Here is an 18568-nt window from a genome sequence, read left to right on the forward strand (position 1 = left end):
AATTAAATTCAACTTACTGCACTTATCGCAAGGACGGCAGTTTTATTGTGGCACATTCCCGAGCCTACTAGAAATTTCCCACGGTTGTTTACTTGTTTACGTGAAATCGGGAAATTTCTGGAATTCGTCTCGCCATATAAAAAGAGCCGCAGGCAGACCCGGCAATTCAGTTTGGTTCGAGCGATCATCAAGGCGATTTCGGAGTGATCAATAGTGAGTGAACCAGTGAAACCTGCGACTTGGCTACGACCTAGGACAGTGATAGTGCTTAGTGATTGGACCTAGTGATTTGTGTTTGGACTTAGTGCTAAGTGTTGTGACCTAGTGTTGAGTGCAGTGTTAATAAAGTCTTCAAGAGAGTCACCAGGTCTTTCTCTCCAAATCCTCGAACCCTAGCACGTAACAATATATCTATTTCTCGTATTGTATATAATATGGAAACTAGCTATTTGACCGAGCTTTGCTCGGTATTCGATGAAAATGACATTTTCTAAAAATGATTTCTAGCTAGATCGACTTACCGCCCCCGAAACCCCCTGTATACTAAATTTCATGAAAATCGTTGGAACAGATTCCGAGATTCCAATTATATATAATAATTATATCTATGGACGCTTCACACCACGTCAGTCTGGCTCCGTGCTAAGTACCTGAAGGACTTGTGTTACGGGTACCAGACAACGGAAATAAATTTAATACTTTTATACTATACATATATTTAAGATTTTTATTATATCATACACATATTTAATACACATCCAGACCCGGGAACATTGAAAACTTTTTGTTTCGTCGGCGGGATTCGAACCCGCGACCCCCGGCGTGAGCTGCCACACACTCAACCAATTGAGCCACAGAGGTTGTAAAATATATACAAGAATTGCTCGTTTAAAGATATAAGATAAGATAACATATGATATTTTAATAGTTAAGCTTTAAGACAGCAAAAATAACGAGAGTTCCAGCTTTTCCCATAGGATTTGACTTCGAAACCATTGTCCATAGGTAATTAATCATATCCTATATTGTACAATACTCCATGTTGTAATTTCTTGTAGGGCATTAGTCAACTTAGTGTTGCAAGTCGCTCCAGTTTTCATGACCTATGCCACTATTGTGCGTGCAAAGTATAACTGTATTAGAACTGTAGCTCCTAGGTCTCATTTAGGTTTAAAGTAATGAACGGCAAAAAAACTTTATAAATTGGGTCTTTTTGCCGTTTATTGACAAGAGGCAACAGACAGGGCGCCGCCGAAGGTTTGTCTATAAGGGTGGGTTGCACCAACTTACTTTAACTATAACAAAATGTCAAATGAACTGTCAAATTTCTAGTGAAAGTCAATAATGGAAGCCATATTTGACAATAACCTTAACCTTAACTATAACAAAGTCTCTAGTGCAACCCACCCAAGTTAATTGCCCGCGACTTCGTTTGCGCGGAAAATTGTTGGCCGCGTACATTCTACATACAATCTGTATATTTCTCCCTGATAAAAAAATATCCTATGCCTTAAACGTACAAGTTCACATAGTAGTTGTTTCAGTATTTGGCTGTAAAATAATAATTATTTTTTTATTTAAGCAAAGTAACTATTGTGTAATTTCAGTATTTTCCAAGTGGATTTGTTGTAATGTTTTATGTTTACTTATTGTTAAACTCTAACATAGTAAGTCTAGATCAAAAGCAAAAGAAAGCTGGCATTACAATATTCCTCACGTGTATATTTAAAAAATAAAAATGTACTTTCCACTTTCACGTCATTCAAATTATTTATTGTGACTGTAGCTGTACGTACAGAAATTACATATCATTGTAGCCTACTTACACTAGGGGTCACTGCGTGGAAACTCAAATATAACTTACTAAGTCAAAGAAACGGCCTTTCAGCGGCCATATTTAACAAGCCACGGCACGAATTGATTAGCTCGACGATATCAATATTACGGCCTTTTAGTCTAATACCAGCATGAAGGGGCGTGTACGTTGTGATAAAGTTAAGCTTAAGATGGCTGGAGTATTAACGCAACCCGGAAATGTTGAGTCGGTAAAAAGTTGTACGTGTCATTTCCATCAGGTTTTGCTAATTTCCTGGTTCATGTCATAAACATGCTTACATTCATATTTTGTCATTTTATCCGACAGCGGCAAAGCCTATGTATAACAAATGAATTTGTAAACGACATGACGACGTGTCACTTCGCGATATCGTTGCGGAAGCAAAAGTAATATAGCATCAAATTCGTAAGTAGAATTAAATTACATCAAAATCGATTTTCCATCATATAATTATTAAAGGAAAGTGTTTTCATTCGATCACGATAATCCGATCACGTCGAGGAAAGTGACCACGTGACCGGCGACCACGTGGTCGCGTTGGGTGAGGTCACGGGCGGTGAATGACAATGTTTGTACCGGCGGAATATTAAACAAGACGCGGGTTTTACGATGTTTTTATTGGACTAGGACTGGATTTTTTTATTGAACTACGGCAAACTACCCAATCGTTGGTATACATCTCATTATTGGCATGTTCGATGTTTGTTTGAATATAACTAAGAGTGCCAATAACTAATAGGATTTTTGTAGTATAAACTATTAAAGTGCTAATTGGGCTTACTTTGTAAAAGTTTTATAAGGCTTACTTTTTTATGAAGCTTTAATTTTTTCATATTTATCGAGGTACTAAATTAGGACGAAAAGTTTATCAAAAAATTTGACGTTGCTTATCTAATGATAATAATGTACGATAGAAGCAAAATTACCTTATATACGATGTATTTTGTGATCAGACGATTATGAAACGTTTCCGTGATTCCATCGGGACTGCGTTGTGAGACAATGTATTTTGAGAACCAATATGCTTCATTTGTCTGACTTCGCTCAGCTTAGCAATACTATTGGATCTTAAAAACACATTCAAGCAACGCAGCTCCGGTAGAAAAGGGTCTACCCTGCTGCACTCAGGGTGGAACATTAATTACTCCTGTCCACTCTACTAGTCATTTACCCTAATTAATTCAAAATTTTGACATAAGCCCCATAGATTTTCTGTCAAACTCCTCATTAAATTGAAGGTTATTCATATTTTAATGTTTTTGAGTACCTACGGCGGTAAATGTCTTATTTGTTTCTATTGTCTTTATAACAAAACTTCAATGTTCCTGCTAACTATTACATACATGTAGATGAATACTAAACAAGGCTGCTCATTGTTAGTAAACTAGGCGTCGATGGAACAAAATCATTTTCCCACTGCGCCGCTTTTTGTGGCAATGAAAGCATGTTACGTATTATTACAGAGAAGCTAATTATTACATGAGAAACGCGGCCGTTCACACCGAATACCGATGGCTTCTTTAAGGGTCGCCGACTACGAAGGCATGGCTTCATTAAGGGCTGCCAACGCGTATTTACTTCACTTAAATTCAATTCTGTATAAAAAAGCTCAGCGCCTCCGTGGTTTGGAGCGTAGGCTCTTGACTCGGAGATCGTGGGTTCGATTCCCGCGTTGGAAACATGTTATTTCCAAGTTTGGTAAGGACAATGCAGGCTGATCACCTGATTGTCTGACAAGTAAGATGACGCATGCGTCGGATGGGCATATAAAAAGTCGGTCCTGCACCTGATCTCTCGCCAGTCGTGTCGGTCTTCCGTTCCACTGGGTTATGAGAGTAAAGGAATAGAGAGTGCTCTTGTGTACTGCGCACACACTTGGGCACTATAAACTTCAAATCACTCCTGCGTAAATGGCCTGGTTTCAATAGAACCGGCCACCGTCACCGAAACCGGTGTGGGAGTTATTATTCTGTATAAAAAAATATTTTTTCTTCAAATCAATGAGTGAGTTTGAAGGGTAGGTAGGAAAACTGAGTATGTGCCCCCTTTTAGGGTTCCGTATTTGTGATTTATATGGGCAAGCGCCTCTGCGCCATGAATCTTCCCATAGAAAGGTGAAAAAATCATCTAAATCGGTTCAGTAGTTTAAGCAGTCGTTTAACAGACAGGTAGACACACTTTCGCCACTATAATATTAGTAAGGAATAATTGTCATATTTTGTATATACGATTTTATGGTTTTTGCCGTATTTGGTCTATATTCTATAACGAGCAAATAAATAAAATATTGTATTTCGTTAAAGTGACAAATTGTAACAAGTGTAAGTATGTTTTTTTTTCATTAAATAAGGGGGCAAACGAGCAAACGGGTCACCTGATGGTAAGCAACTACCGTCGCCCATGGACACTCGCAACATCAGAAGAGCTGCAGGTGCGTTGCCGGCCTTTTAAGAGGGAATACGCTCTTTTCTTGAAGGTTTGCAGGTCGTTTGGCCCTTAAACGGAAAAAAAAGATACATGTAGACTAAGGTTCTGTTAAACCACTTCCTGATAAAGTACCGGATAGACTATCCACAACTTTTTTGACAGATTTTCCATACTCTGGGCCTGTTTCACCACTTCTTGATAAGGCTATCTACCACTTAACTTGACAGATAATGTATGGAGAATCTGTCAAATAAGCCTATCCGACACCTTATCAGGAAGTGGTGAAACAGGCCCTCTATCTGTCAAATTAACCGGTGGATAGCCTATCCGGCACTTTTCGAGAATTGGTGAAACAGGCCCTAAGTGTAGGTTATGACTAAATGTTGTGGCCTGCTGGACACTACGAGAGAAATCAGAGATTTACGGGTACTTTTGATGATATCAGACGCATATAAAATTTAAAACTGTTGATTTAATCTAGGTAGATGTTAATTATAATAATTCACGAGTATGTTATGCGTTATTAAGTTTAAAAATAATAGGACTAATCTCATTTAATTGCAAAGCTCTTAAAATTTATATGTTAGATCTACCATGATTCGTATCTCTATTTTGTATTATAAGTATTATGATTTCTAAGCCACCGAAGCTTTAAACAAATCATATTTTATTTCAAAGCATATTTTGTTTAAATAAATAGAAATATTACAACTGCAACACTTCATTTACATATTAACAGCTACAGAAGGTATAAAATGAAAATAAAAGTAATTATTAATTAACATTTCCGCAAAAACAACTTTCCGCAAAATGACGTCGACTTTATTACTAGACGTTGCATACGACTTCGTTTGCGCAGAAATTCTTAAACGATTATAGACTACTGACTAGTATTCTGCTATGGAATCGTAAATTTAGCTATAAAATACTAAAATTCTGTGTGTCTAGCATGCGTACAACGAGATATCTCTCACTCGAGCATAGTTATATTGTCGATATCAAGAATTTTTCTATTTCTGAAACAGTTTCTGAAGGAGCATACTTTGAAGGTGATAAAATAAATTTGGATAAGTAACAAACAGTCTGTGTATTATGGATCTTTTCCCGGTACTTTCTTGACAGAGTAGTATATCTCTTTTTCCCTAACATGCGTACGTCGAGAGATAAATTTCTTGTTCGTAGACTAGCCTCGATAAGATATATTGGCGATGACGCCATTTGAGATGTATATTTTTATTAAAATAAAGGACAGACATTGCAAGCGTGTTCCTTTACTTTTCAAACCGTAGACGTACTACTCTTCTCATGATGTCAAAATCTCAACAAAACTATGAAGAGACAAACCATCAAACATCGAGAAAACATGAAGACAAAATTTTCTCGTTGTGCGCACTGCGCATGCTAGACACACTGGTGTCAAAGTATGTATGCCAGGACTTATTTACTACTGGAGGACGCCCGCAACTCCGTTGCGTCAGAATTTGAAAAAAAAAAACGCATTTCCGGGATAAAAAGTATCCTGTGTCCTTTCCCCGGACTCAATAAATCTCCATACCAAATTTCAGCAAAATCGGTTTAGCGGTTTGGGCGTAAAGAGGTAACTTAAAATTACTTTTTACAAGAGAAACTACGGAATTAAAGCTACATATAAAAATAATTACTACTTACCTAATAAAAAATACTTCACAAGGCTTTCAATAGTATTATACTTTATGATAAAAATAATTATATCGATAAAAATATTTTAATTTTCAAAAATGACTTTCTCCTGCAATGAAGTAAAAAACAATAAAATATCTACAAAGTGATGTGAACTGGGGCACCCGCTTTTTAAAACAAGAGAGAAAATAATAAGTTTAAAAAGTTGAGACCTTGTATTATATTGTTTAAAAGATCTCTTAATATCAGGGTTAAAAAAAATCCTGGATTTAATAACATACTATCTCTTTAAAAAACTCTTTATATAATAACATAATGTAATACAAAATCGAGAGTTAACTAAAGCCCAGACTGGCGTAGGTAAGTTGGCCTACGGTGTCTTTTCAGAATTATATTTAGCCCTGGGTTGAGTAATATGTTGTCTCTTTCATAAAAACGAAGGCCGAGAGAGATTCAATGACCGCAGGATCAATTTTGAAAGAGATCGGCGCGAATGATCCTTGATGTAGTAATTTAACTTTTTGTCCCGCAATATTAAGGAGTCCGGGTGCCATCACAGTTCTCATACAAACGTAATACCAAGATAATTTCCCATACGAGAATATTTACCATAGCTGAGTTATTATTTAGCTTAAGATTACAATTTAGTATGTAAATATTGTAATCGTCCATATTTCTGGTATGTAAATATTTTGCAGTGAATCTTTGTATAATCTAGGTAATTACTATCTTATGCTGAATAATAACTCAAAATATGTGGTAAATATTCTTGTATGGAAAATGATCTTGGTACGGACGTTTGTATGAGAATTGCGATGGCACCCGGACTCTTAAGCTTTGCAAACATTGTGGTTTTATGACAAGTTTTATTATAACTAAATACGCGATATTATGTCATAATATTTGTATGAAGAAATGCAGCCCGTTCCGTTGCGGCCCTAAACAATGTGCTCAAAGCCCACTCGCCACACATACACTTAAAAGTAGCCATGAATTTTCTTTTTTTCGGACTCTAAAAGAACTAAGGTTAGTAGGTTTATGGCAATGACTGCGTCGTATTCGGTTGACTTTTTTCTCGTAATTACATAGTGGCTGTACGTACTCAAATTTTATGACTATGTAGTAATAAAACGAAGAGGCTAATAGAAATGGTCCATTAAACCATGTATTCGGAGCTGTAAAAATGAAGATATGTGATGTGTATGTAGGTTAAGTTAATTTGTAGCACCTAAACTATTGATCCGGTGTTAATAATGTGCCATTAGATTCATTATAATGGCCCAAATGACATGGAGTCGCTATTATTATTTGCTTAGTATTTTTACTCATAAAACTTTGTCTACTGTCAGTGTCAAAAAAACTTTTTTAATTATTTATATATGGTTTTTTACTTGTCAGAATTCAAATTTTCACGGACGTTGTCAAAAAACTATTTTCGAATTTATTTAAAACTATATTTTCTATGAAAACACAAAGTTGGAACAAAAGACTTAAACGGGCGCATCCACGGCGCATCGAACTCGTTGATGTCTTTTTAGTTTTTTATAAACATTATAAAAAAGTTCGAACGGCGAATCAAGACAAAACTTTGTATAAAATAAAAATGAAACGAATAATTTCTTAGCCTCGTTCTTTTCATTATGATTTTTAAGTTTAAATTATGTGCCAATTCTAATAAGTTATTTATTGATCCAATTATAAATGTCATTTTATCTTTTTCGTTTTTCACAGTAATGAAAATATATCTATTTCCTTGTAGAGAGTTCACTGTGAAAGTAGCAGCGCTGAAAGACCAAAATTTTTGTTTACTTTTGTATGGGGAAACTCGTGACGCTCGGGCCCTAGCAGCGCTGAAAAACGAAAAAATTTTTTCGTCTTTCAGCGCTGCTACTTTCACAGTGAACTCTTTACAAGGAACACGTACACACCCTAAAGTATTATCACTTATTTTTGTTACACACTGTATATAGACTCCAACGATTTTCATGAAATTTTGTATATAGGGGGCGATAAATCGATCAAGCTAGGAATATTAAGAAAGACGAATAAATTGAGTCAGACACGGCAGTAATGCAATAAGGCACACAACAGGTACACAAATATAATGACATACCAATAAGATACGATTCGAATTTGAATATCTATTATTATTGGTATGAATATTTTCGTAGAATGAAGTCATTCTCCGTAGACCATCATAATTTCTCGCGTGAGCGACTGTCAGTAGATTAATGCTTATGTTTAACGTAAATTATGTATCAAAGCATCATTCCGGTCCAAATAACTCCGTATTGTACGCATCAAGATCATCTGATAAGCAGAGCATAGCCCAAGGAAGGAAAATACAAAGTTACTTTGGCCATAACTTCGCAAAAATAATTCCCATGGGTTCTGTACCTTTATTCGCTATGAAAAGCAGCTAAGATAATCTAGGGTGTTACTGATAATGAACCAAATGTAGTTAAAATAGGACAAACTGACCACAAACACTGACAAAATACCATTACTTTGTACTATTGTATTTAATATTATTATTGATTATAATGTATAATAAAGAATTTTACTCTGAAAATTCCTAGATGATACCTGCGTCTAGTTAATTTCTTATCTTTCATATAAATTGGTTCAGCGATTAAGGGCCGGTTTACACATATTAAATAGATAAGTAGTAACTAAATTCTAATTGTCATCTAGTTTAGTACTTACTAAATTGTAACTTGCTACTTGCTACTAAATTTTGTGTTTACATACTTAATTAACAACTAGTTATCAAGTTAAAATTTAGTTTACTACTTATCAACTTAATACGTGTAAACCAGCCATAAAGTGTGAAGAGGTCACAGACACACACGTCCTTATTGGCGACATTAGAATGGATTGACAAGAATGAAATAATTAATATGAGGAATATAGTTAGTTAAATATTAATATTCGTCTATAAGGTTTACTGGCAACGAAAGTTTTCTTCATTTTTCGAGCCTGAGCTAATGTTTAGACAATAATAATTAACACAAGTGACAAGACTAGACAAGTTCAGCTTCTAGACTTTGAGGCTCTGAGGAAGTTATAAATTAACTAATTACCTTCTCTGCTATGTCTTAAAATAGTTAATATGTCCGGTCAAGATCTAAGAATCAATTTCTAAAGTAAAAGTACATTTCACTTCAATAGCACTTAATTCAACATTATTTTAGTGCGTCAAAGTGTTTTCTAATAAAAAACTAATTTATGTAAACGTCTGATAAGGTATACTCTACTAGCCCCTTACGTCTTAACAATTATATTATGTCTTTCCAGCGAATAACTCTGTAAGGTCTTTTGGTATTTGTCTATCGTGTGACTTTTCCAACATGTCAGATAAAGACAGCGGACCTTTTTGAAATAATTCATATTATCAAGGTATGGTTTGCTCGTGCCCTTGCAGGATATTTTGAAAAAAAAATCCAAAATAATAATAGCAACTATTGCCTATTGCACGTAATATTACCTAATTCTTTACATAAGTAGGTTTAGCCTGTGTCAACCTACCAGTCAGATCTTCAGTCTTTCAAATAAATATATTGATCTGTTCGCGACTTAACGAAACAAAATGTCTGTCAGTAAGTAAAGACTAATCAAACCACTTACCTCCGAGTTACGTTAGGAAAGTGTAATTTACGTCTATTAGAAAGAAAATTTTGAAATTGCCTCGCTTTTCTGTACACTTTCGCCGTCGACGAGTTGTCTAAACAATGTTATTTTCACGGTAATACAACCATAAGTTTGGTGGTGATAAGTTGGTGCCAGCCACCATTTATTCATTAGTAACTTACTGATCGCTACTGTTTTCTGAGAAGTTGTCTTAGAAGTTGTACGCTTTTCGTATTATGTATTTAGTATTTTTAAATGATTTAAAAAGATTTAAAAAGAAAATTAAGACGTGTTTACATGCTCATGAAATAATATGTGGGAAGGGAAAAATGGAATACTTCCTACTCCTCCCATTTTCTTCTGATTAATTTCTTTGCGGATCCCAAGACAGTTTTAGCATGTCTCTCGGGCTCCCTGAGATCATATCAAGAAGTTTTCGTTGTTGGTAGCCGCTGTCGATCCTGGTGACCACAAGGAATGTACCTATGGTGGGTCAAAGCCCATTAAAAAAACTAAAATAATATACTTATGTATGTTTTTTAATCTTTGCTTTTGACGCTTTGGTTATTGCGTGACTTAAAAACAAAGTTATCTTCGACTAAACTGTTAAATGTATTCTCACGTCTAGTAATATTTAGCCTCTCTCTCGGGTGATCGCACTGGTCGAAAATATATCATGACACGTATATTAAGCAGAAAATTACATCCAAAGCATTCCAGTAATTAGTATCAAAATTGCCGTCAGACGTTCGTGCGGCCAAGTGCAAGAACCTAGAGCGCGGACGGAGGAAAGTGACTTTTATTTTCACTGAGCTACGGTCCATTTTAGTGGGCAGGGCGGCTGCGTGTTCGGCGAGATAAGTATAAAAATGTATATCACAGTGTTTTCTAGTGGCGAATAGCTGGAGTGAAACGTGCCACGGTCTGTGCGCAGCCACTGGCGTGAGGAGTAGCTGTTGAAAAGTAAAAGGACTCGATAAAGAATGCTAGGTCTAGGTTAGGTTCTGCGGAGTAATGTTCCATGGGACCCGTTCATCCGTCAACAGCAAGAGAAGGAACATCGCAGAGTTTTAGTGGGGAGGGCCGCGGCACCTACCATCTTCGCCGCAGCGAGCCTCATGATATATCCGCAGCGGGAGTCCGCATCCCCTGCGTCGAATATGTCACAGGCCACAGCATTTCTCTTCGTGAAAAAAAATAATTTGTTGGGTTTGGTTGGTTAGGTTGGGAGCTAGTCACTACTCAGCGCCCAATTTTGAAATGCAAAAAGACTGCTAAAATGCTATGAGAATAGGCTACCAGTGAGATACTTAATAGAAGTAAAGATCGAGAAAAATTCAGCAGGCTCCAGGGCGAAAATAACAATATATTTTGACCCATTTTATTTGTCGTTATTGTGAAATTCATATTTCAAATGTGAAATGTTACCTGCCGGCTGCCTTACAATAAAATTTCCCAGGTGTTAATTCCACCAAAATCAAATTAAATATATTTTGGTGGGTAATTCTCAGGTAAAATTGAAGGTGCAACACTTATATTTTATATTCCTTGTGTCATTAATACTTAATAGATATTAGGTATGCTACTTTTGTTAATAAATTAATTTTTAACCTAAAAAGACGTAAAAAATCTAATTAATGTATCATAATAATTAAGTTATACGAGAGCCATGCTTCGGCACGAATGGGCCAGCTCGACCGGATAAATACCACGTTCTCACAGAAAACCGGCGTGAAACAGCGCTTGCGCTGTGTTTCGCCGTGTGGGTGAGTTTACCGGAGGCCCAATCCCTTAACCCCTACCCTATTCCCTTCCCTACCCTCCCCTATTACCCTATTCCCTCTTAAAAGGCCGGCAACGCACTTGCAGCTCTTCTGATGCTGCGAGTGTCCATGGGCGACGGAAGTTGCTTTCCATCAGGTGACCCGTTTGCTCGTTTGCCCCCTTATTTCATAAAAAAAAATTAGAACTTAGAGCCTACGACATGAAATGATCACATTTTCTTAACATTCGATCTATCATCTCAGTTTGAAGTTCGACACACGCGAAATAACTGTCCAAGAACAAATAAAACACGAACACATTTGAATTTCTCTCAATTGAACATAACACACTATGTTAATTAGCTAAGCAAACTACTTTACTGATTGTGTATGAACAATACTAACAGAAGCCTTTAACAGTAATTTTCTACAAAAATGTTAGTTGGAACTTGAAAGAAATATTATTATTAAATAGATGACGCTCGGAACTTCGTTCATCGCGCGAGAACCGCATGCCTTTCCGGGATAAAAAGTATCCTATTTCCTTTCCCGGGACTCAAAGTATCCCCATACCAAATTTCAGCAAAATCGGTTCAACGGTGAAGAGGTAACAGACAGACAGACAAATTTTTGTATTTATAATATTAGCATGGATCAATTCACGGCGTTAGCGTCTATAAAATGCGTGACGACGGGCTAAGATTGGATGCTAAGGTTCCGAATTGCGATGCCAGAACAGGGCCTCATCTAAGGAGGGCGAGCCCGGCATTTTTGTTTGGGGCACCGGGCAGATTTGAGAATTTTACCTTCCGGCCTACTTCAGGTTGGATAGTGGAAATATTTAAGTATTTTACTTAAAAATTCCCCCCATTCCCAACAAAACTAGTAGATTTACATGGCTTTCTGTATGTAAAGGGCGGCGAAAATGATCTTTGCCCGGAGCGGCTAAATAACTAGATCAGGGCCTGGCCAGAGGCCAGAGCTATTGCTCTGTCGATAAGACAGCCTACATACCCCTTAAATGAAATGAGGGCAAATTTAATCTCGCTGTACCCTACATATTAAGGTGCCTAGAGAAAATGCATTCGACACGCCTCCGTGGCCTAGTGGTTAGAAGCGTGGCTCTCGACTCGGAGGTCGTGGGTTGTATTTCTACGTTGGAAACAATGTTATTTCCAAGTTTGGTTAGGATCTTACCTGTCATACAATCAGGTGATCAGCCTGCATTGACTGATCACCTGATCAGTGCCGTAAATAGGGCGGTGCCACCGGTGCCCAGACACAGGGCGTAGACTCTGGGGGGGCGCAAAAATCGCCAGACCAGGCAGGACTATTATTTGTGATATCTTCTTATTAAATGATCATCCCATACATTTCGGTCTCTATCTTTGCTGTAAAAGTGTCGAATGCCAGTTGTCCAGGACCCGATCTATCTATTTAGCCGCTCCAGGCAAAGATCATTTTCGCCGTCCATTACATATACAGGAAACATATTTGTTAGGGGAAAATAGGAGGAACATTTAAGTAAAAGACTCAAATATTTCCACTAGCAAACTTAAGGTAGGTTAGCTGGTAAAATTCTCAAACTTAAGTTGTGGATGGCTAGGTTGAAAGACTTATTCCTATAAGTCAATTTCGCCGCCCCTCATTTTTGCCGCTCAGGGCAAATGCCCGGCTCGCCCCCCCTTAGATTGTCAAAGCCGGTACATCACCAGCGTGAGAACGGTCACGGATTCGTTCCGCTCTACATCCGGTAGCCATCTTTGTTTGATGAAAGTAGAATTAGCCAAATTTTACTTAAATAATAGTCAACTTTTGGTTTCGTTGCGGACAACTGCAAAAAATATTACAAGCATCTCTAATTGAGCTTTTTTTTACTTTGTAATTATATTTTAATTCCAAAAGTTATAAAATTAACTTCTATTTAGCAATTTATATTACACTAGACATACCACGCAAGTGTATTTGCGCAAAATTTGTGCGATACAAGAAAAGAGTATTTTTTTCTGCGAATAAAACCAACCTATGTCCTGACATAGCTTGATACAAAGAGATACTCAAGGAGATCTCAACTTATCTTCACAACAATTTTGATTGAAATTTATTTTGTGGTTGAAGGGCATAAAGTGATAATAGGACAGACTTTCGCTTGTTCATTTTAAAATCACCATCCTCTGAAATCGATGTTGGAATCGAAAATTGGATTTATCTGGGAAATGTGTTGTTTAGATAATTTTATGAACTGATTTGATATAACTTATAATGCCCTAACTTGTCTATTATTGAAAGTGTTACGGCCGTTCCCAATATTCAATCTATCTCTGGTTTGACATACGACCGATCGCAGCTAACATTGAATTGACATAAAAAAAATATATGTCTCTAATGTCTAATGAGAGTTATTCCTATCTCTAGTAGAGCAAAACCAGAGATAGATCAAATATTGGGAACGGCCGTTAATGAACAAAAGATAAATTTTTATGTAACCATAATTATTATCAGTACTTTATTGAGGTATGTAATGTTTGTTATAGGAATACGGCTATGTGTATTGGTGTGGGTGCCGCTGCTAATGACGGCGGACGCTCTGAAGGGGCCACACCACCGCCGCTCAGCGCAAGGGGTAAGAGATACTACTACTATTACTGTAGTTTTTTTTATGAACTAAGGGGGCAAACGAGCAAACGGGTCACCTGATGGAAAGCAACTTCCGTCGTACATGGACACTCGCAGCATCAGAAGAGCTGCAAGTGCGTTGCCGGCCATTTAAGAGGGAATATGGTTATAGGGGAGGGTAGGGAAGGGAAGGCAATAGGGGAGGGTAGAGAACGGAAAGGGTAGGGGATTGGTCCTCCGGTAAACTCACTCACTCGGCGAAACACAGCGCAAGCGCTGCTTCACGCCGGTTTTCTGTGAGAACGCGGCATTTCTCCGGTCGAGCCGGCCCACTCCTGCCGAAGCATGGCTCTCCCACGTATGTAGTGCTCCATTTCCAAAGAATATATACACTACGCGAACCATTGCTGAATAACGGCCAACGACTTACAATACGCAGAAGTTAATTTAGCACGTGTTTCCATAAAGTTTCCTTAGAATAAACTTCGAATCTTACTTCTACGTGTTATACCTACGTAACACTTAATACCTCTGATTGAAATTGAAGTTCGTGAAGATGAGTGGATGTTTGCTTAACTTTACTTAAACGTAAGAAATATTAAACGAATTTTGGTTAAACGTACTCTGTTATGTTCTTTTTGTTCTGAAAAAATATAGCGGTCCTAATTAATATAACGCTATATTGTTTGGCGGCAGTACCACAACAATTATAATAAGATTAAAAACATCAAGAGTACTTGTATGTTATGAACCATAACTTTCATTCGATTGAAATTTATATCAGCCTATTTAATAAGTCTCTTACTTTTTCAGAATCTACCATCGAAAGGCGGTTGGAGACCCGTTGTAGGCTCTGGCGGGATATACTACGGACCCCTAGGGACAGCCCCACTACACTCGTCATACAAAGTGCCCCTACTAGACGTATACCAATCGTCCATGCGACCGATCGCAACTAGAGACGTCACCAAACTGAGCTCTATAGCTCAGTCTTACCGACCAACCACGCTGAGAACCGTCCCCGCCCAAACGGCACATCCAGGGCACCAGCCAATCAACTCTTATCTCAACCCGTTCGCATTGCCTAACAACGGGCTAACCCACTACAAGTTCGTGCCAAACTATCAGACAGCCGAGAGCGTGCTCATCCGGAACCCTCACAACCAGTACAGACCCATCCAGAAACACCAGACGAAACAGAAGCCTCAGTACCATAATAACATCCTACAGCAACTGACCAATGTTCAGCAGTTCCAATTTGGCGCATATTCTACTGGAAAACCGTTGGACCTCTTCGCAGCACCCATAGAATACAAACCAGAGAAGCGTCCAGCCTCCGCAGAAACGGAGATCTACAAGCCAGAGGTGTATAAGATATCTGAGAGCGAGTCTTCCCCTCAGTTCGTGAAGACAGCGCAACAGCAGGGCGGACAGAAGATCGCCCAGAACCCATACGCGCAGTACTCGTTCCACGACCTGGCCAACTTCCACCAGTTCCCACCAAGTATATTAGGTAAGATTCACTATAGTCGAAATTCCAAAAAACACCTTGTGTGACAAAAAGTCCAAATATGTAAAGGTGCCTCTTCACAATGGGCCATGCTAGCTACTACAAGCCATCGCCATTGTGTAGACGGGGTAATGGTGTATACGAACGATTTCCAGGCGTGGCGCGCAATGGCGTGGCCTGCAGTGAGCCATCGTGGGCCATTGTGTACTGGCTACTTAATAGCTATAATCTCCAATTTTAGACATATTAATAATGACACATTACAAAACACATCTAAACTATAAAATATTAAATATATTTTTAATAATAACAGCAACACTTGTTTCTATTTCAGGAACATTTGGATCATTTGGAGTACAGTCAGTGAAAGGAAGAGACCCGATACATCAAGTCACCAAAACGTCGTTCTTACAGGCCCAGCCGACCAAACACACCATCTTCAACTCGTTCGGATACACGCCCACTTTCAAAACAACTCCAGCCTTCTTCTCGTCAACGACACCAAAATTACAAACAGTTCCAAATCATTTACTATTTGGTTCAGGTTTTGGAAATTTTGCAACGCAACAAACTAAACTCGACGTCCCACTGAAAATAGATCCGAACGCTGGAATCAAAAACGGTTTCAAGCCGAGTCCTCACGACGCTTTCACGATAAAGAACTACAATGTTGATATCAACAAGGTCACCACTTACAATCCACCCCTCATTCAATCGACAACTCCGCTATACTTCAACGACTACGGAGCACAGGCTAATGGATTGTTACAAAACTATAATAATCAGCAAAACATAAATTACAATAATAAAATCAACAATAAAAATCAGCAAGGCGATAGCGTTGGGCTGACGCAACAACTGTCACAACAGTACGTGGATGCTCCTGATGCATTGAACCTGCAAAACAATCAGTTCAACAACTTATACCATCCCTATGAAGTTGTCGAAAATGAGCAAGACGAATTAAAGACGCAATCACCATGGACTGTGACGCCGGAAACGTTCCAAAATCAAGATTCCGATGGAAAACAAGATGAAGCAGACAATAACATTTACGAAAAACCTACGACGTCTACTGCTGATCAACAGGAAGAATTTGCAATTGTTACCGAAAGCGAAAAGGACTTTGACAACGGATTTAATTACAACCAAGCCGACTCACAAAGTAGGCGTCCGTTGGGAGATGATTTTGAACCTATTGGCAAACAAAAGCTGAAGGATTACTATTACAGAGTATCTACACCTGCGTACAACGGTAATGGCAAGTCAGGTAGAAGAACAAAGAAACCGAATGAATCCGTGAAACCAGTCCAAGAAATAACAACTGAAGTAAGCACTAATGCCGATAATACGGATGCGTCCTCAGCTCCTTTACCAACACTTCCACCAAACCTTCACTTCAAGCGACCAAGTTCAAATGATACTTCAGTTGATAAAGACAAAATTCGTAAGAGAAATAAGATAAGGCGACGTCGACCACAGCTGGCAAATCTAAATCGTAACAAAACTGAAACCGTTACACTGAGTGAATCTTCAACAGAACCCGCTACAACTATCGCAGACGAAGTTCACACAATACGGCCAAGACCAAGAACGACTAAGACCAGTGTAACTACACAAACAATTACTACAGATTTCACTACAAGCGCATTACCTACCACATCGCCAACTAGGCCTACGGTCATAAAGAAGAAGCTTGTTGGACATCGCAGACCTTTCACCACTACAACAACAGAAAAATATGAAACAACCACGCCAGCAGTAAAAGAACATGACTATAGTAGAGAATCACCAATCATGAAAATATCTACACGTCCTCATTATCAGAAAACTACGCCCATATATGATTTAAAAATAAATGATACTCCAGATTACAGCCACAAACAGGACGAAAAAGACACACCAACCAGCGACGTCTCGGTAAGCTTAAGCGATACGCTAAAAACTTCATCCGACATAAAGGAATTTTCCTTCCATAGAGATGCACGACCTGTCGAGATGAAAGAGACAACAGAATCTGTAAAGGACAATAATGATGCTGAAACATCTCAAAAGGAAGACACGAGTCCCAGATCCAAACTTAGACCTAGACTAAAGAACAAATTTGACAGACCCAAGTTTAGCATGAAAGATTATAGAAGTCGGTTAAATTCTACCACTACAACTGAGAAACCAACCGAAAATACTTCCAAACCACGAGTCTCAATCCGGAAACCACCGTCAGTCGATAATTACTTCACCGAAGTAGAAACAACCACAGAGAGGAAAAAGTTTATGCCCAAAGAGCCTAGACACAAATTAAACAGAACGGACAACAACGAGTCAGAAATTCATTCGAGGCAGGCGATCAGACAAAATAGTAGACCAAACGTAGAAGAGACTGAAACTGCACCTCCTCAAAAGATTTCAGCTCGAATCCGAAACGGGCAACGTAGACCTAAGCCCACAGAAGAATCCGAATCGACCAGCCCAACCACACTTCTCCTCAGCAAAAGACCTTTGAGGAAGAAAGTATACGACTCAGACGTTGGCGAATCCGTCAATGACATCGTAACCGAGAACCACGATCACACCTCCGAGAGGACCCGATCAGAGAGCGCTATCATGAAGATAGCCGACAAGAAGCATCATGATCACGCCGAGCGCGTCTTCGAGCAGTCCAAGCGAGTCTCCGACTTGACTTTGGCTGCGAGCAAAGACTACAACACGCCGGGAATGTTCAAGACCGTCGCAGCCAACAGTAGAAGGATACCGAGCTATTTCACGATAGCTACGGACGACCCGATACTGCCCATCGAGGCGTTCTTCCCGCAACTCAACCAAAAGAAGGAAGCGTAACGTTCCTGTGTATAATACTGCTAAACCAAATTTTTCTACTGCCAAAGCGTCATCTGTTTAGTATAGATTAAGTGGTTGGTATACGCCCACCTAGAGATTCTACGGCATCCAGACTCAGGCAAAAAGTGTTTCGAAGCCTCTTCTGAGTCTTCGCTCCAGAGGCAAAGATACTTAAAAGCGAGACACTTTTTAAGTCTCGTTGAGAGTTGGATGAGCAAAAATTTTGCGTACACTCGAAATTTAAAATATCAAAATATCTTTTTCGAATTTTATTTAATTGTACCTCTT

At 38.5% G+C, this 18568-nt stretch overlaps 1 protein-coding gene across 1 annotated transcript; it reads left to right on the forward strand.

Annotated features, from left to right (window-relative positions):
- Positions 1-13888: 13888 nt before the first annotated feature.
- Positions 13889-18500, forward strand: LOC121737210 (general transcriptional corepressor trfA-like). Its single transcript, XM_042128816.1, has 3 exons — positions 13889-13939; positions 14746-15445; positions 15777-18500. Exons 1-3 carry the CDS (start codon positions 13889-13891, stop codon positions 18278-18280), a joined length of 3255 nt encoding a protein of 1084 aa, XP_041984750.1. The 3' UTR covers positions 18281-18500.
- The last annotated feature ends 68 nt before the right edge of the window (positions 18501-18568 follow it).

This window comes from Aricia agestis, chromosome 20 (genome assembly GCF_905147365.1).
Source record: "Aricia agestis chromosome 20, ilAriAges1.1, whole genome shotgun sequence".
NCBI classification, from domain to species: Eukaryota; Metazoa; Arthropoda; class Insecta; order Lepidoptera; family Lycaenidae; genus Aricia; species Aricia agestis.